Source organism: Lemur catta, chromosome 2, assembly GCF_020740605.2.
Source record: "Lemur catta isolate mLemCat1 chromosome 2, mLemCat1.pri, whole genome shotgun sequence".
Classification (NCBI taxonomy): Eukaryota; Metazoa; Chordata; class Mammalia; order Primates; family Lemuridae; genus Lemur; species Lemur catta.
This window is the reverse complement of record NC_059129.1, coordinates 55,051,796-55,071,536: the sequence shown is the minus strand read 5'-3', so window position 1 is coordinate 55,071,536 and position 19,741 is coordinate 55,051,796. Positions and strand designations below refer to the sequence as shown.

Sequence of the window (19,741 nt, the reverse complement as noted above, 5' to 3'; positions counted from 1 at the left end):
CGGGAAATACACCCTAGGATCCTCCTACTTAACGTAATTATGGAATTCACTCTTTTCCTTATTAAGCACTGACTGTGTACTAGACCCAGCACTGCGTGCTGAGATGCAAACACACAGAAATCAAAGGCTTGCCCTTCAGCACTCATATTTTCATGGAGGAGAGATGTAGAAAGGGAGAAATTAATGTGTGATATGATATTATAAAAAAGTATCTTAAAAGAGTAGAGAATGAAGCTGTTCCAGGAACTCAGCATTTCTTCTCCCTCGAGTTGCCACAGAAGAGGTTGCAGGGGAGCTGGGGTGAAGTTAACACTCCTAAGTTGCACCCTTTTGCCCTGCTGATCATCAGGAGCTAATTCCAGACCCGGAGGGGAAGTGCACGAGGTCCTGAGGCATGTGATGGAAATGAGTACAGTTCAGAGCGCTACCGCGAACAGCCTAGACACAAGTAAAGCCCAGGAGCAGCAAGGTACCAATCCCGCATTGACACAAGTAGAGTCAGGACGGTCCATGTTCTCTGTCTCTCTCTGAAATTTCACTCGTGTGTCAATGTCACCAGAAAGACTAAACTTTGGACTTGTTGTCGGTTTTGTTTTGTCTGTTTTGTTTGCATTTTTTCAGCCAACCTAACAATAACCCCGGACCCAATTTCTGTTTCTGAGGGACAAAACTTTTCTATAAAATGCATCAGTGATGTGAGTAACTATGATGAGGTGTATTGGAACACTTCTGCTGGAATTAAAATATATCAAAGATTTTATACCACGAGGAAGTATCTTCATGGAGCAGAGTCAGTACTGACAGTCAAGACCTCGACCAGGGAATGGAACGGTGAGTGAAAGGCCGAACACTGTATTGTGCTGCCTGGGCCCCTGGACACGAGCAATAATAGTTACCATCCCTGGGGGGGTCCGCTCTTAATGATGTCTTTACATTTAATGCAACAGTTCTTTGGAGGGGACGACGTCCTTACTCCCATTTTACAGATGGAGAAACTGAGGCTCAGAGAGGGTAATAACTATGCCTCGGCTTAAACAACTCAAGTTGCAGAGCCAGGAATGGAACTAATCTCTCTGATTCCAAAGCCTGTGTTCTTGCTAGTAAGTTAAGAGGATTGTTTTTAAAAGGACTTTTACTGGCCCCTTGGGAGGGTTTCACCCAACTGTGGTATTAAAAAAACTAGTTAAAAATTTTGTATGTCTTTTTCCAATGAAGGAAACATTTTTATTTCCTATTTGCCCCCATGCATTGTTGTGAGGAAATGCAAATCTTTGGAAGCAAAGAGAATTTGATAGACAGAACTGCTGCTGTAATAGCTAACATTTATTGAGCCCTTACTATGTGATAGGCACTATGCTAAGTATTTAAATGAATTAATTCATGTAAAAACAATAAACCTAGAGGATAGTGTTGTCATTATCCTCAGTTTACAGATGAAAGAACTGAGACTGGAGGAGTTTAAGTAAATTACTCAAGATTATTTATCTGGTAAATGGCAGAGCCAGGATGCAAACCCAGTTTGCCTGGCTCCAGCGGCCAAGTCTTAACCACTCCACTCTGAAGACTTTCATTCGCTACAAAGTTAACCCATCTAGATTCTGCGAATCCCTTGTCCTCTTTATTTTTTTGTATAAGACCTACCCAACATTGTAAAATAACTAGTTATTGTTTGGGCTGCACTTGGCAATGTACAACCAGGAAATGGAAGTCTTTTCCTCCTAGACTGACCTCAAACCTACGATGTCCAGTTGTTCTTCCCAACTGCCAGGCAGTAACCTAAGAAGAACTATAGCTTTTCCAGTCACTTTAAACTATTAAAGAGTCCCATACCAGTTACTGAAAAAAATCCATTCTGATCTAAATCTTCTACGCTTTCATTTTATATTCAATTTAAATTCCCCTTTCCTCCCAACAGAAATTAAAAGGAGTTTCTTTTCTCTCCTGTTCTACTTCTTTTCTCTCTGGCGAGCTGCTGCGTCTGGCTTTTCCAGAGTTGGGGCAAAGAAAAGGAATGCAGAGAAAATTGAAGTGTCTTACTTAACTTCAGGGGCCATTATAATCTTGCTATGCTATCTCCATGGCAGCTGCCCAAATGGTGGCTTGTCCTCTGGTGCCATGCTGTCCTGGGACCTGAGAGGCCTGCTCACTTTGAGATAGGAAGAGAGGGGCATCGTGACACCATAATGCTCAATCAGGCAAAAACTCTCTTCATAAAATTCCCCATCCCTGCACACATCAAAATTCCCATTTATTCCTTGGGTTGGTGAAATAACCTTGGAGTAGGAATTGGAAACCTGGCTTGAAATCTTATTATTCTATATGACCTCAGATAAGCCACTTAATACTATTTGAAAGTAAGTCCTTCCAATACATGGAGAACCGAGGAGGAGGCAAACATATCAAGCATTTTCTTCTCCCGTGTCCAGAAAGTTGTGATGTGCCCTTACTCAAGCTCGAGAGGGAAAATTAAGCCTTTTCTTAACCTTCCCAGCAAATGCCTTTTAAGAACAATTACTTCATTCCATCTCATTTTTGCTTCCTTCCTCTCAGGAACCTATCACTGCATATTTAGATACAGCAATTCATACAGTATTGCAACCAAAGACGTCACTGTTCATCCGCTGCCTCTAGAGTCAAACATCATGGTGGATCCTTTGGAAGCCAGTGTCTCATGCAGCGGTTTCCATCACATCAAATGCTGCATAGAGGAGGATGAAGACTACAAAGTAACTTTCCACATGGGTTCCTTGTTCTTTCTTGCTGGTAAGATGCTGACTGCTGAATGGCTGGGGTATATTATTTCACATATGTGAAGTCTGAAAACTTACTATTAAGAGAGAGAGCAAGAAACACTAGGACTGTATCATTACAGACAGAATTAACAAAGCAGAATCCTACGAGTCTTCTATTTTGCTTGTGGCTGGTGGCTCATTGGTCTGTGGCTAAATCTTGGGAGTCTGTGAGGGTGGAGCCCATTCTTTTTGGTGGGAGCTGTTGAAAGCAGAGTTAAGATACCTTCATAGGATTTCCACTTCCTCAGCGTGGCAGACTAGATATTCTGATAGTCTCTCTCTTGATGTTATAAAATATCATGCTATAAAAGTGCCACAAAAATATTTTTAAATGCATAATTGAGCATGTAAAAGAATAAGAGAAATAACCAAGCACCAAAAATGTAGAGGGAAAAAAATAGAAATGAGACTTTAACTAATGCTGAAACTTCCTTGTGAACATTTGCCAGTATCAGAAAGAAACCCAGAATCTTGGGTTTTAAGCCTTTGGAGGGCATAAAAGAAAATACTTTGCTCCCTAAGCAGTAGCTGCGGCATCTCCAACCAATTGGCATAGTATCAGAACCTTCAAAGGGTAATATGCTTGGTAAAAGAGTAGGCTAGGAAAACAAAATCCATCTGTCAGAGTTGGGAGCATGGCCTCATCTCCGGATTGACAAAAAGTTTCTCCTGAGAAGTATAATTGTCCTGCTGCCACCCAGGTTTGGAATTTGAATTTGTATCACCTATGTGGCTCAGGACCTCCAAGCTGAGATCAGTTATTCACTGGTAGCACCCTATGGCATTTGGAAAAAAAAAAAATACACATTCTCTCTGGTAGACTGTGCCTTCAATCCAGATCCCTCAGGATTCTGAGAGATTAAGGTCAACCAAACATGAGCTCAAAACTCAAAATCTCAAAACACAGACTACCTTCATGAGGGATTTACAAGCTCATTCATTCTTTCAATAACTATTCTTAGGGACATGCTCAATGCAAGACACCATAGTAGGCAATGAGGCAAATATGTAAATATATAAAATCACATTAAAATGAATGTGGCATATTCCTGGGAAAAGTTTGGACAGGCTTATCCATATTGTATCACCTTAACAAAATCTGTGCTTTGAATACTCATATTGTGACCTAATTCTTTCGACATCTCTATTTTTAGTAAAAGAAGTTAATAGAAATCAAGTGTGCTACAAACACAATTTCAAAGCAAACTCAGTTTCCTGGTGTTCAAGAACAATTGATGTGTTCTGTCACTTTACCAATGCTGCTAACAATTCCGTCTGGAGCCAATCTATGAAGCTTAATCTGGTTCCCGGTAAGAGCACTTTAAATTACTTTAAAATGTTATCGTCAGGAGCAGGGACTCCTTTATTCATTCGCTGTCTCATTCATGCATTCAATAAATATATGTTAGACACCTTCACTGTGGCAGGCCTTGGGCTCACCATGGGGGACTGAAAAGAAATAAATACATTCTGTAGCCTCCAACCTCGGGGAGAGACCTGCAGATAAAAAGCGTTATCACATATAATACAGTAAGTGCTAACCCGGAGATGTGGGGGGTGGCAGGAATAGGCCACCTGGTTTAGCTCTGCAGAGGTAGGTGAGGAGGAAGTGATCCAGAAGGCCTTGCAGATGAAACCACATTTCTGCTGCGTCTGGGAGGCTAAGCAGTGCACCAGGCAGGCAGGAGTGGACAGTACCCGTGTGAGGTTGAGATTCTTTTTTTATCTACTTTCTTTTATTTTTTTTTTTTTTGAGACAGAGTCTCGCTTTGTTGCCCGGGCTAGAGTGCCGTGGCGTCAGCCTAGCTCACAGCAACCTCAAACTCCTGGGCTCGAGCAATCCTTCTGCCTCAGCCTCCCGAGTAGCTGGGACTACAGACATGTGCCACTATGCCTGGCTAATTTTTTCTATATATATTTTTAGTTGTCCAGATAATTTCTTTCTATTTTTAGTAGAGACAGGGGTCTCGCTCTTGCTCAGGCTGGTCTCGAACTCCTGACCTCAAGCGATCCTCCTGCCTCGGCCTCCCAGAGTTCTAGGATCACAGGCGTGAGCCACCGCGCCCGGCCAGAGATTCTTTTGAAGTTGCAGTAAAGGGAGGATGTCCTTACTAGCACTCTTTTCCCGAGACAGGGCTACAGGAAAAGAATTGACCCCAGGAATAGGCCACTGCCTTTCCCATCCTTTGCTGTCACTGAGCCAATAAGCCCTGGAGTAGTATCTTCAAGGTCGAAGGTCCTGACTTATGGAGACGTTTCTATCAAAGCCCACGCTGAAGAGCTCTCCTCAGTAGCAACAGAGGGGCAAGGGATAAATGATGACCCTGGGCTCCCACCATTAGCCACCCCCCACCCCTCCTAACTCTAAATCTTCCCAGTGACAGGACTCCCGGTGCACAAAGCACCCACGGCTCTTATCACCGAGCTTGTTTGAGGTTACTGAATAATTTGTGGTCATTCTCACACGTGTTGGTAACTGGGTCCTGGACACCAAAGCAGGAAGCATTTTAGAGTCCCTGTCCCCTGACCTGACCAATCACAGCCCCTTCCAGGTGCAGCAAAAGTCACCTCATCACTGTCCCTGCCCTCCTTCCCCTCATCTTAGCCAACACGTTTTATTCGCTCATCTTTATTCTTCCCTCTTTCTTTATACAAAATCTGGTTTCACTTCTGTTTCCCAGTAGAAATTACTTATTTTAAGATGTTATACAATAGTTAAAATCGCAATTAGTGCTAAACAGAACTGTTGATGAGGAAGGGGGCTGCAGATTAGAGATTCTGCATCAAACGTCATTTCCCCGTTCCTGTCTGGTCATGAAGTAGGATAGAGCCACCTTTAAGGGAAACCAGAAGAAACAAATGCGTAAACATATTGATTAGAAGATTCAGGCCAGGGGTGCCTGGATTGTGGCAGTGATTCTCAGCCCGGGTGTGCACTGCAATCCCCAGGGAAGCTTAGGAACTGCTGATGCCCAAATCCCAGCCCAAGAGATTCTGATTTACGTAGCCCAGACATTGGCATTTTCAGAAGCTTCCCAGGTGATTCTAATACGCCACAGATGAGCATCCCTAGATGAAGGCATAAATTCTGTTAGGAAAACCAAGAACAGATCACGGAAGTCAGGTGTGTATGGAGAGCAGGGAGGGGGTTTGGAAAATCATGGGCAAAATTAAAAAATTGGGTAACTCTGAAAAGGTCATGGAATGTGAAGAGAAATACAAATTCAAACATCAAAATTCTACCTAGCCCTGACCCTACGTCCACTATCTTTTCCCCTCCTGCAATTGTCGCTTTTATTTTTGTGTTCCCATCACAGGGGAGAACATCACATGCCAAGATCCCGTGCTCGGTGTCGGGGAGCCTGGGAAAGTCGTGCAGAAGCTGTGCCAGTTCTCAAATGTGTCCGGCAGCGCCGGCGGCCCTGTGGGCGGGACCATCACGTACACATGTGTCGGCTCCCAGTGGACGGAGACGAGAAACAGCTGCATCTCTGCCCCCATCAATAGTCTGCTGCTGCTGGCCAAGGTCAGCCTGAAACCTTTGACGCTGAGCTTGTGGTGGGGAGATCTGTCTGGCGTATCAAATTTCTCAGCACCTAGGAAAGTGGGCTTTGGGATTGTTTGTGTTGCTCCAAAAGCTACTTTTATTTGCTTATTTCCGAAGGAGATGCAACCCTAGAAATGCTTAAGGATGCTTAAATTCAAATATGAGGAAAAAGAATATGTGTTCTGCTCTAGCAGATCAGATGGATATGTTAACTTTGACTTCTCAGCACTGTTAGGTCCAACCCTTTGCCTTTAAGACCCCCCCACCTGCCCCTTCCCCTTTGAGAGTTGGCCCAAACCCAGCTATAAAAAGCCCTAGATGCCCGCCCTTTAGGGGCTGATGCCATCCTGACCTCAGTCCAACTTTTCTTCATCTACCTTGGCCTCATGCATTCCTCCCTCCGTGTTTCTAGAAAGTACCTTGTGTCCAATTGCCTCCAAGGGGCAGTGGTATTATCCCTCTCTCATTGCTCTTTTTTGAATAATTTTGATAACAAGCAAATAGCTGTAATCTTTTCAGACAGAGGAGCAATATAAAAAATAAGGTTCATCAATTAAAAACAATAGTTGGGTTTGGTGCTTTTATCGGTTTGAGCTCTTCTCACTCCTTGGAGGTAACTCATACTTCTGAAGAAGCAACTACCCTGCCTCTCTTACCTAAAATAGAGGTTACTGGTATGTAGCAGGGGAAAATTCCTTTCTTTCTGTCAAAATAAATAAGTGTCACCTGTACACTTAATTTGTTGTGAGTTAGAGACCCCTAAAATCTATGAGCTATAATGAATAAATACTGATTATGAAACTAGTGGGGTTATAGCTAATGATGACATCTTCAGACACCCAGCTCCAAATCCTGTCACCACTGGAAGAAGAATTGAGAAAAAGGGGTAATATTTATTTGTGTTTTCTCTAATTATCTTCTGTCCTCTTGTCTCACACCAAATTCATTAAAGTATCTCCTACGTGCAAAGCATTATTGTAAGTGCTGTCAAGGTAAATGGGCCAAATCAGAACTTGGCCTCTGATTTGATAAAGAGTATAATTTGATCGGGTAGTTACATACACATTAATTTTGGCTAGGATGAATCAAGAAATTCTGCTTGAAAAAGATGATATCTGACCTGGACCTTGGTGGATGAAACACAGGGGATATACATTATCCTAATCAAGAAAGATAGATATTATAATTTGAACTCAGTACAGTTTTAGTGGAGAAAGGATCATGCTGGTCCATCATGTTCCATTTGATTTACCCATTCAGCAAAGATTTAATGGGCTATGGGACTCGTACTATGTTAGGCATTGTAGGATATGCAAAGGATATAAAGAAAAGTAACACATTGTTCACGTTGTTAAGGAGTTTATAATTTAATTGGAGTGATATTGAAATTAAAACGCAAGATGACATTACTGGAGATGTAACAGATGTAAAGTATGTTAAATAAAACAAGTACTTTTGCATTCAAAGGAAGAAACTCCCCTGGGTTGGAACACTCCTCAAAGGCTTCCTATAGAAGATAGAATTTGAGCTCATTCTATTTACAAGTAGGTGTTAGAGAGTTAGGAACCAGAAGTATAATCATTATAGGTAGGATGACCATATGACCTATCATCCAAATCAGGACACGTTTTGAGCATAAAAGAGGGCACTCTTAATAATCACACTGGGAGGAAAGATATAAACCAGAACTATCCCAGGAAAACTGGGAAGGACAGTCACTGTAATGATGATCTGGGAAACATGAAGAAAAGCAAAGAATGGCAAATGTGCTTCCATGCAGACTACCCCAGTGACAATTTAACTCCACTTATTTGAGTACAATGAAGTCCTCTAGCAATCACATCTATCTTCCCTTCCTCTTCCAGTTAGGAAAGTAGGTGAACATAGGTTTCACTGTTCACCTTCGTGTGAGGTCTTGTGTCAGATTCCATTACGAAGAGCATGCACAGGTAGTTTGGGGATGAGTACATTATCTTACAGGGCATACTTATACTTGCAGGAATGGTGAAAAAGGGGAACTACAGATCTGAGAGATTCTGTCATGAATGGCTCAGCCAGGTTTCCTAGCTGGAATGATTGGCAAGTTGTCTGTTTTGGCTTCTGTTTTGCTAGGCTTTGATCAAGAGCCCCTCCCAGGATGAGAAGCTCCCTACGTACCTGAAGGATCTTTCTGTTAGCACAGACCAGGTGAAACATGAAATCCTCTCATCTCCTGGGAGCCTGGGAGCCATTATTAACATCCTCGATTTGCTCTCAACAGTGCCAATCCAAGTTAATTCAGAAATGATGAAGGTGAGTTGGCTTAAGCTTGGCAGGAGTTGTGGGTCTTGCCTTTCCACACCCTCAGGACTTGTGTTCCAGAAACATGATTCCTCCCCATTGCAGCTTCTTCTCTGTCTTTTCCAGAGCAACGCTCTGAACATTAGAGTCACCCATTCTGCCAGCTACAGCTTTTAGGATATCAGGGAGTGTTTCCAGTATTTATTTTGGGAGCTTAAAAAGATTTCTTTAGTGAATCTCTGCTTTACTTTCTTTATTAAAACAGAATGAATTCTCATCTGATTTCCAGGAATACTGAGAATTAAAGGTTTTCAGAATATGTGCAAGGTGAGATTTTCAAAGGTCTAGCACTAAACATGAACTTTGAAGCCATCAGGGTTCTGGGAGGAAAAAGAATTTACCCAGAAGAGTTCAAATGAAGGGACTTTAATGCAGGGCTACTTACAGAGGTGAAGCCAGGGTTAACAAACAAACAAACAAGAAGTAATGAGGTACCCAGAGATCCGCAACATCACCAGCCCTCTAATGAAAGGAGGGGAAATGATGCAGACAGAGCCCAGTGAGACCTAACACCTTTGCGGGGAGACCAGTCCGCAGGAGCTGTGGTCTTGGAAGGCCACAGCTGTAGCTGGAGCTGTGCTGAGGAGAAAGAGGACCAAGGACAGGGAGAGTGGTGGGCAGCAGGGAAAATGTGTCTCAGCTTCTCTCTTCTCCCACCCTCCCATCTCCTGCCAATGCCTCCCATTGGCAGAGCCTAACCAGAGGCCAACTGGGAGCAAGCATAGTGACAGAGTGCAAAGAGGTTATATAAGTGTCCTAGGGCTGGTGCAACACATGACCACAAACTGGGTAGCTTGCAATGACAGAAATGTATTCTCTTCCAGTTCTGGAGGCTAGAAGTCTGAAATCAAGGTATCTGCAGGGCTACGTCTCCTCCAAAGGCTCTAGAGGAGACTCCTCCTTTGCCTCTTCCAGCTTCTGGTGGCATCAGGCACTCTGTGGCTTGGGACTGCATGACTCCAGTCTCTGCCTCTGTCTTCACGTGGCCTTTTCTTCTCCGTTTGTCTTCTCTTCTGTCTCTGTAAGAACATTTGTCATTGGATTTAGGGCACACCCAGGTAATCCAGGATGGATTTAATTTAATTACATCCACAAAGACTGTTTCTCCAAATAAGGTTACATTCACAGGGCTTATGTATTAGGATATGTCACTGGGGGGCACCATTTCAAGCTTCTGTAGGGTTCATACTTCCAGAGAACTAGAACAAGGCAAAGAAGGGCAGATACTTTATTTGGGGGGAGAGCCTGATTGGAAAATGGCAATCCCAAGTCTATGGGAGAGAGAATTAAATTGTTTAGCACAAAAGAAAGATGCCTTTGGCAACACTTGCATAGCTCATTTGATGCTCAGGATCTGAGAGTGTTTCCTGAGACTTCCTCCCCCTTGCTGGTGAGATACCACCCTTTACAGGCTTGAGATTCAAAATGAAACCCAAGAAAATAACAAACATCTCTGCCAGCCTGCTGGATTGGCCTTAGTGATTGGGTGGGGGGGGGGGAGTGTTAAACTGTTAATGTTTAATGGAGTCTCGCAGTCTTGGGGGCCCATCCTCTGCTAACCTCTGCCATGAGAAGGCGGGTCACAGAGCCCCACTGCCTGTGATGCTTCCTTCTTCTCTTCTGTTTTCCTCTTACCTGTACCCACTCAGTCAGTTTCCAGGGAGATGTTGTTTTTCTCTTTTTTATGATTGAAAGAATTTGGTTGGTTTGATCCCATGCCATGTCACTTACAGCACGTGCTCTTCACGATTAACATCATCCTCAACAAGCCCGTCCTGAGCACCTGGAAGGTTTTACAGCAGCAACAGACCGACCAGAGTTCACAGCTGCTGCACTCAGTAGAACGATTTTCCAAAGCACTACAGTTAGGAGATAACCCGTCCCTGTCCTTGTCCCAAGAGAACGTGCAGATGAGCGGCATGGTGATCAAACCTAGCCAGCCCAAAACCTATGAACAGAGGTTCGTTTTCTCAGAGGCTGACCTCTGGGGCAATGTGGTCATTGACAAGCACCAGCTGGGAAACTTGCAGCCAGATTCATCTATTGTCACCGTGGCTTTCCCAACTCTCCAAGCCATCCTTGCCCAGGATATCCAGAAAAGGACTTTTGCAAACAACTTAGTGATGACAACCACTATCAGCCACAACATAACCATGCCATTCAGGATTTCAATGACTTTTAAGAACATCAGCCCTTCACCTGGGGAAACAAAATGCGTCTTCTGGAACTTCAGCCTCTCCAACCACACAGGGGGGTGGGACAGCAGTGGGTGCCACGTTGAAGAAAGTAATGAGGACAATATCACCTGTATCTGTGACCACCTAACATCATTCTCCGTCCTCATGTCTCCTGACTCCCCAGACCCCGGCTCTCTCCTGGGGATACTGCTGGATATTATTTCTTACATTGGGTTGGGCTTTTCCATCCTGAGCTTGGCGGCCTGTCTAGTGGTGGAATCTGTCGTGTGGAAATCGGTGACCAAGAATCGAACTTCCTATATGCGCCACGTCTGTATCGTGAACATTGCCGCCTCCCTTCTGGTGGCCGACACCTGGTTCATTGTGGTGGCTGCCATCCAAGACAGTCACTACGTGCTCTGCAGGACGGCCTGCGTGGCCGCCACCTTCTTCATCCACTTCTTCTACCTCAGCGGCTTCTTCTGGATGCTGACACTGGGCCTCATGCTGTTCTATCGCCTGGTTTTCATTCTGCATGAAGCGAGCAAGTCCACGCAGAAGGCCGTTGCCTTCTTTCTCGGCTACGGCTGCCCCCTTGCCATCTCCCTCATCACGGTGGGGGCCACCCAGCCACGGGACGTCTACACGAGGAAGGATATCTGTTGGCTCAACTGGGAGGACACCAAGGCCCTGCTGGCCTTCGTCATCCCAGCGCTGATCATTGTGGTCGTGAACGTGACCATCACGGTTGTGGTCATCACCAAGATCCTGAGGCCTTCCATCGGAGACAAGCCGTGCAAGCAGGAGAAGAGCAGCCTGTTCCAGATCGGCAAGAGCATTGGGGTCCTCACGCCGCTCTTGGGGCTCACTTGGGGTTTTGGCCTTGCCACTGTGTTTCCGGGGACCAACCTGGTATTCCATATCATATTTGCCCTCCTCAATGCCTTCCAGGTGAGTTTTGCAATGCAGGGCTCTAAGAAAGTTTTTATTCCTATGGGGAAAATTAATAACAGAAACACAAACAAGGGTAGGAATGGGGAATGATTTTAGTCCCAAGGAAGCCTTAGCCCTAAAGAGCAGTAATTATAAGAAGTCAGTGCAATAGAAAGGACACATTTCTCTGCTCCCATGGAACATCATCCTTTCTATCACCTGCATTATAATTTAGTTGCAGAGGCCAGTCTCTTCTAAATGCCCTGATTATGCAAGCACAGGAAAGGCCTATTTCTATGTTGGATTTTGCTATTTGTTCAAGATTATCTTGACGCAGTCTATTATCTTCTAAATGAAAATCCTGTCTTTGTGAGGACAGGGATTGCATCGTTCTTGTTCATTACTGCATCCTTAGCTCCTCATAGACACCTTGCACAGAGTAGGTTCTCAGTAACCATCTGAATGACACGCATGCCACATACTACATAGTAGGTTCTCTGGAAATAGTGTTGAAAAATCAAAGAATGAAGGCCCTATGAATGTCAGAAAAATATGCTCAATTATGCCAAAAAAAATAAGACATCTCCTTTGCTCTCCTGCAGCACATAACAAATTACAATGCAGACCAGCTCTTTATTAATAGAAGAGCTATCCCAGAGGTACAGACGACAGGCTTTGGAGCACAAAGAAAGGGAGTGATTAATCCTGTTTCACCCAACAGAGAGGTGGTAAGGGTAGAAAAACCTGCCCAAGGACACAGGCCTCTGTGAGCTGGTGAAGAGGAGGCGGCTGGAGGTGAAACTGAGATATTACTTCCTGGATGCTTTTGCCAAGGCCATATGAACCCTGATTTCTGCTACTGGGCTTGTGGTCCAAGCTATATGGCTCATATCTAATGACCTTCATGGCATGCCTCAGGTGGAAGGAACTAATTACCCTACCCCAGGCCCCAATTCTCATCACAACCACGTGAGCAATACTGTAGACATAAGAGGTGTATTTAATGGCATAACCAGCAGGCCCTATAGCTTACAACTGAAGAGAAATGGGGAAATGGAAAATATCCTCCCAACATGATGACATTTAGAGCCCCTTGGCGTGGACCTGCTATCACGTACATATTCATTCCATGAACTCGGACGGGGAAAGAGACAGTACAACTTCCACACCAGCTTGGCACTACTTCCTGTTTTACTGGACAACCAAATGTGATTATAATGCATTTCTTCTTAATCTTTTTTTCAGGGATTATTCATTTTACTCTTTGGATGCCTGTGGGATTTGAAGGTAAGAACAATGGCAGTTTCATGCTTCTAGAAAAGTCTAAAGCGCTCGTGGTGTGTTTAAGTCCTGATAACTTCTTTTCAACAATGCAGGTACAGGAAGCTTTGCTGAATAAGTTTTCATTGTCCAGATGGTCTTCACAGCACTCCAAGGTAAACCCCTTCTCTGCGGGGACTTTCCGTCTTATATCCTCATGGACTCCACTGGTATGAGGAGCTAGAAAGCACTGAATTTTTACCTTGGGATTTTGGACAATAGGGCTGCATACGTTGCATGCTCAAGCCCCGCTGCCCCCACAACTGGTGTTGGCATCGATTGATTGTTCAGTTGTCTTTGCTTCTCGCCTCATTCTGCCTGCTCAGCATGGCCATGGGGCTCCTGGTAGGATGATACTCCACATCCTTAAATAGATATTTACATAATTGATAATGTAAACTTAAGGTTAAAATCGAACTTTCAATGAGAAATAATTTTCTGGGGGAATTCAAAGCATTAGGGAAAACAATTTGAGGAATAATAACGGATAGAATTTTCTATAGTTCATTTTGGAACATAGCTGTTGGCCTTGAATATATGTGACTGCCATTCACATGTAGGAATATACTAAAAACTTATTAAATACTAAAAAATGTATTTGAAGTTTATTTTTCTAGTACAGATCGTAAGATTCTATTAATGAGATCTCAATGCAGCCTGAAAGGGTGAGGATAGAGATGTGGGCAGTGACCACTAGGGGGCGGCAAACCAACCTCCAACCTAGAAGTCAAAACAGCCTTGGTCTAACATGACAAGTAATTGCTTTGTGATTGACTTTGTTTCTCTCTTCAGTCAACATCCATAGGTTCATCCACGCCTGTGTTTTCTATGAGTTCTCCAATATCAAGAAGATTTAACAATTTGTTTGGTAAAACAGGTACGTTGTGGCCTCTAGGTGCTCCCTGGTTGACAGAACAAACTAGCTCTGATGGGGAGACTGGAGGCTGCTACTCCCCCACCCCCACTCACAGCATCTACCTGACCTGGCCTCCTCTGGTCAAATATAGGGACTTGCTCACATTTTCGTAAATCACCAAAAGGTGGGGACGGAGGGCAGCTGCCTTCATTGAGCAACTAATAACTCACGAGGAGTGAGATTCAGATAATCTAGACAAGCCTTCGGAGAGCTGACTGTCAAAATATCAGCCCTAAAGATGGAAACTGTAAATTGCTGACCCTGTCAAACACAGAGTTCTTTTCAACTTATGTTAAATAGAAGCCATGTTTCTGGGTTATGGTGCAGCAAAGAATATATTTAGAAAATTCTACTACAGGATCTCTATAGGTTTGTTTTCATTTTTTTCCCTTTTTGTTGAATGTGCTTGTTTTACATGATGACATTTATGAAACTGTACATGCATATATGAGGGACCACCCAAGTTAGCTATTAGCAGTATTCACAGTTAAATTTCTACCTTGGAGATATGACATAAATGGTATTAATGACTTTGGGCAATAAGTCTCAGCTATTCTGACAAATTGAAACCCCTGTTCCATGCCCCTATCTCCCACCCCTAGGAAAAGAAGCCCCAGAATTCCTTCCAGCATTTTGAAACTAAACATGTCTCACCAATGCAGAGTCTAGAAATGTGTCAATATTCCAGAACAAGGTTTTTCATATAAGAGAAAATTTGGGGAATGCCTACAACCATTAAAACTCCTAGGACTTAGTGTTTTCTGCTTCAGTTGGATGCATTCCTCATGAAACTGGCAGACTTCTGCTTTTGATGTTGAAAGTCACTGATGTGACCTGTTGTGAAGTGATCCAATCCCCTGAGAGTGTATTAGAACTATTGCACCTTGCTAGCACTGTCACTGGAACGTGTTTACCACTTGCATGAAAATGAAAAGAATGAAAGCACTATTAAATAAGTCCACAGACTCAGAATTGCACAGTATGTAAAGCCAATAAAATGTGTTCCTGGTTTCTGAATCAGAGGCAAGTTTAAGTGCATGCAAGCTCTGTTCCCAAGGTACCACGGCCTGAGGTCCCTGGGCATTGCCACCGGATAGCCACTCAGGGTCATGAATGCAGCCCCCCTGGCCAGTTTGAGGGTTTCATAAGCACTGTAACTTTGGTTTATGTCATCAGCAGCCCCAAAGGTCCCCCCAAGCAATGATGGAAACCTTGTTAGCGGTGGCAGTTCTCCAATCTGATGGTAGGGTGGGCACTACGACCCTTCCCTCGCCCACCACACACTTCCTGCCCTCTCTCTGTGCACAGTCCCCACCACGCTGCAGACACGAGCCTGTGCAGTTGCTCTGAGGTTGCCCTCCTTGCTGCACTGATTCTCAGCACTTTTCTTGGCATTCCTGACTTCCGCTGCTTTTCTGGTCCTGCCTTTTCTTCCCCTATAATTTTCTCTTTTCTTTCCTTTTCCAAACCTTTCCCTTCAGTGTATCCTCCAGGTCCCTCCCAAGACCTTCCCCATAATTCCGGGGGACCAGGGAGCTTCCCTCCTGCAGATGTCCCCAGGCCCATGCATGTGTTGGCATGTGGAGAGGCTGCCCACCTTGGGGTCTTCCTGTCCTTTGTGGAAATCTGGCTGCTGGTGTGATGGGACGTAGTTAGTGCTTGTCAGCCTCCCGCATGCATGAGAACGACAGCTCTGTTTGTTCTCCGGCACCCCTGGGTCTAGGGAGGAGGGCAGGCATGGGCGGTTTCCAGGCATGGCCACGCTTACCTGGCTCCTGGACCAGAGCTCCCCTGGCTTCATCGGGATATGTTCACACCCCAAAGTCCACGAAGGCTTGACTTTAAGGCTGAGCTGTTCTGTTTTCCAGGAACGTATAACGTTTCCACCCCAGAAACAACGAGCTCCTCCGTGGAAAATTCATCTAGTGCTTATTCCTTGCTCAACTAAGAACAGGAAAATCCAACCCATGTGACCTCTCGGGAACGGTGGATGTGCTTTAAAAAAGATCGCTCCAAAGCTGCCAGTAACATGCGCTCTGCACAGGTCTCTGGGAACAGATGCTGAAAAGACTTTTTCCTTAGAGAAGAGGCTTTCTTCTGTAAAGACAGACTAAAAGGAATTGTTATGTTTATTTTTGTTTTCTCACCCTTACCCCTTAATGTGATACTAAATATGTATAGTATTTAAGTGAAATGCAAATCCCCCAAGCCCAACTTCTCTGTCTATATTGTAATATAGAATTTTGAAAAGACATTTTTACTTTTCACACAATGGGCACAAAGATAAGCTTTAATTAAAATAATAAGTAAGAGTCTAGTACCTAGGAAATACTCCAGTGAATTCTAAGAAGGAAGGAAGGAAGGGAAGGAAGGAAGGGAAGGAAGAGAGGGAAGGAAGAGAGGGAAGGAGAGAGGGAAGAAGAAGAAAAAGAGGAAAAGGAAGAACAAAGAGAAGACTAAAGAAGAACAACATTAAGGGCCACATTTTAAGATTTCCGTGTTAATGATCTGATATAATCACTCAGATACTGCAACATGGAGAATTAAAAAAAAAATGGCTCAGAAATGGAAACCGAAAGTAAGCAAGGGGGAATGAGTTCAGTATCTTCCTGATATCTTCTTAGCTAAGAGGAGGAAAAAAGAGAGTGCAAAAAATAGGGAGGAAATTACATCAAAGGATGCTTTCAAGTGGCTGATATTATAATATTTATAAGAAATGGGTGGAAGGAGACATGATTCTCCTGATGCTAAACACACACATCTATACCTTTGTGTGTTAAGGTCTGAGCTACATGGAATGCAGAGGAAGTATGAGAAAGACACTTTATCAGATCCAAGCAGATCCAACTACTGATTAAATTTTTTATAGTTTATCAGAAAAGTGTTCTACTTTAGTTTGTTCCATATTTTGAAAGCCAGATATATACATTTTTGTACCCATTAATTGCCAAATTTGATGCATTGCTCTGAAATCAGACCCTAATCGTCGTATATTTACCAGCTTTAACCAGGTACTTCTCTGTGCATTATAGAATCGATTTTAATAATTTTCGAGCATTGTATATTATTATTGTTGTTACTGTTACTGTGGATAATGGCCCATGGTGTGTTGTATAGCTCTCTGTGTATTATCTCTTTCAGTCTTTAAATTCCCAGACCAATACACCTTAAGAGTTTCACATGGTCTAAGTTGTGTTTATTCCAATCACTTGGAAAGCTTCTGGAAAGAAATCTTACAGCTGGCTATTCTGTGGCCCTAATGACATTTTACCCTGATGAACAAATGACAGGGCCTTTCCCAAGGATTTGATTCTTTGTGAATTAACCGTGTGTGTGTTTTGTTTGTGTGTATGTGTCTTTCATTTAAAAATACAAATATTTATTAAAATTGCACTCATATTAGAGTTAACCACATGCCATATATTCCAGATGAAAGTCTGATCCCAAAAGGACAGTACCAATGTGGGGCTGCTCAGGACACATGGGCCGTGTGGCCTTCCTGAGGACAGAGGACATTAACGGGCCCAGCCATGAGGAAGGTGGGATAAAAGAGGCTGAGGTTCCACCTCAACCATTTGTTTATTGAGGTTGAAAAGAGTTTTGATATTTTAACTCTTTAAATTCTTTTCTTTAATTTTTAATTTTAAATTCTATTTCTGCCTCTCTTTTCTTCGTGGGGAGGGAGAAATGGGGCAGAGATGGGACAGATAGATGTTCTAATAATGCTTAAGGTAAATGAATTCCACCAGGCATGGTGGCTCATGCCTGTAATCCTAGCACTCTAGGAGGCCAAGGTGGGAGGATCACTTGAGCCCAGGAGTTCAAGACTGGCCTGAGCAAGAGAGAGACCCTGTCTCCACTAAAAATAGAAAAATTAGCTGGGCATGGTGGTGAGCACCTGTAGTCCCAGCTACTTGGGAGGCTGAGGCAGGAGGATCACTTGAACTCAGGAGTTTGAGGTTGCAGAGAGCTATGATGATGCCACGGCACTCTAGCCCAAGCAATAGAGTGAGACTCTGTCTCAAACAACAACAACAAAAAAAAAGATAAATGAATTCCTTATTTCTACATATTCACAAACAACACAGACATCTACTCCCATGCTTGCCTGAGAACTGTCACATCCCTGTTCCAACTGAACACTTCATTACTTAAAGTCCCTGAAGGAAATGACTGTTAGGCTATAAATGTGGGCCAAGTTCTCCAGGGAATGATCAACTTTGGGCAGAGCTTGGTACTGAGAAGACAGAGACAGAGGTTAGATCAGGGGCTTACTTGAATTAGAATTAGATATTAGAGAAAGAAGAACTTTAATGAGTTAAGTCAAGGAGAAGTGAGGCAGGGTTGTGGCACCATGTTACTTAGCAGGGCAATTTTGACATGATCAATCAAGGAAAGCACAGCTCCCAGGAGGAGGCCCGGGTTTTCAAGAAACACTGGGCTTCCACCCACTTCAGTAGGGATTCTCTTGGGAGTCATTGCATGTGGATCTATGAAGGGAGCCTCCATGAAAGCAGGAACCTTCCATGGAGTTCCATAGGATGCACATCTGGCCCTTTGCCCACATTTGTTAACTGGGGCATGTTTCCTTATCCCTGACACACACTTAAACACACACACATACTTACACATGCAGACACATGTGAGCCTTCACCCTTTCGAGCCACAGCACTGAATTAGAATTCTAGAAAAGCTGTGCAAACAAAGGATTAGAGAAACACTTGCTGGTTTTCTGTCCAGTGCAACACACATAGCTCAACCCCTACCCTTTCCCAAGAATATCCTAAAATAAGCAGTAGAATTCAAAATTGTAGAAGAGAACAGTCGAAGAATGTGTGAATTACATGAAAGCAGGAGCCTTGTTTGGGCCCGAGGTCACCAGTTCTCAATCAGGAATGACTGCGTGGCCATCAGTGGTGGATTTCTGAGGGAAGGAAGCCCAGTGACTCCGGGTTGTGCGGTCTGCTTTGCTCGTAAAGCACCCAGTGCCTCCCCATGCTTCCAACATCTCTCAGTGTGTAAAGTCAGTTCCGTGGCCAAAACTTTCCTGCCTTAAGGGACCTTCCCTTACGTCAGTTTCCTGCAGAGGGATCTACGCTAATGCTTCCGAGGTTGTGCCGGTGGAGCATGCACGAATGAGCAGCTGGTGTCATCTACAGAAATCTTCCCTGGGATCATTCTAAGCCCAGAACCACACGTCATCTCTTGAATGAATCATGCGTCTGCCCTCCTCCTCCGCATATCTTATTGTTTATATGGGGAAACAAGAAAATATGTCCATGGGGCTTTCAGGATATAGGTTGCTAAGGCCAGAAATTAAGAAACACTGTGGAAAGTCATAGCCTTTTGTGGTTTGTGTAGAGAACTTCAGGGAAATCTGTTTTGGAAGATTTCAGAAAAAAAAAAAGTTATGCACAGATGAGAAAGATTATAGCAATCAGTAAGTACTGAAGGGAGGTGGGGTGTTATTCTCTGGGGAATGGAGCAGAAAGTCAAGAACATTTGAGAAGACAAAAGAAAACAGTGAAGTCCCAGAAATGCCATGTATGTGGGGTACATTTGACTGTGTTACGTGATGGTGAAGTCAAATGGGGCCCCTGCACCCCAGAGAGAAAGCCTGTGACCCAGGCCCATAAAAGTCTGATTCTCCAAGTGTCCAAAGTAAAGGAGGGGCTTACAGTGGACATATCTTCCTTAAGTATTTCTTAAAAGGTAA

General features: G+C 43.8%; 1 protein-coding gene across 8 annotated transcripts in view; it reads left to right on the top strand.

Moving 5' to 3' along the window:
* Positions 1-17,204, top strand: part of ADGRF5 (adhesion G protein-coupled receptor F5) — a 98,744-nt gene extending 81,540 nt beyond the window's left edge. For 4 of the 8 annotated variants that reach the window (XM_045543692.1, XM_045543694.1, XM_045543691.1 and 1 more), the window contains exons 12-22: positions 350-469; positions 622-831; positions 2,551-2,763; positions 3,947-4,102; positions 6,110-6,318; positions 8,452-8,631; positions 10,413-11,807; positions 13,035-13,076; positions 13,166-13,225; positions 13,902-13,986; positions 15,894-17,204. In XM_045543692.1, coding sequence (XP_045399648.1) covers positions 350-469; positions 622-831; positions 2,551-2,763; positions 3,947-4,102; positions 6,110-6,318; positions 8,452-8,631; positions 10,413-11,807; positions 13,035-13,076; positions 13,166-13,225; positions 13,902-13,986; positions 15,894-15,973 — 2,750 coding nt within the window. In that variant the 3' untranslated portion in view covers positions 15,974-17,204. Of the gene's footprint in view, positions 1-349; positions 470-621; positions 832-2,550; positions 2,764-3,946; positions 4,103-6,109; positions 6,319-8,451; positions 8,632-10,412; positions 11,808-13,034; positions 13,077-13,165; positions 13,226-13,901; positions 13,987-15,201; positions 15,269-15,893 lie in introns of all 8 variants that reach the window. The other 4 variants (XM_045543698.1, XM_045543697.1, XM_045543696.1 and 1 more) reach the window with 2 other exon arrangements.
* The last annotated feature ends 2,537 nt before the right edge of the window (positions 17,205-19,741 follow it).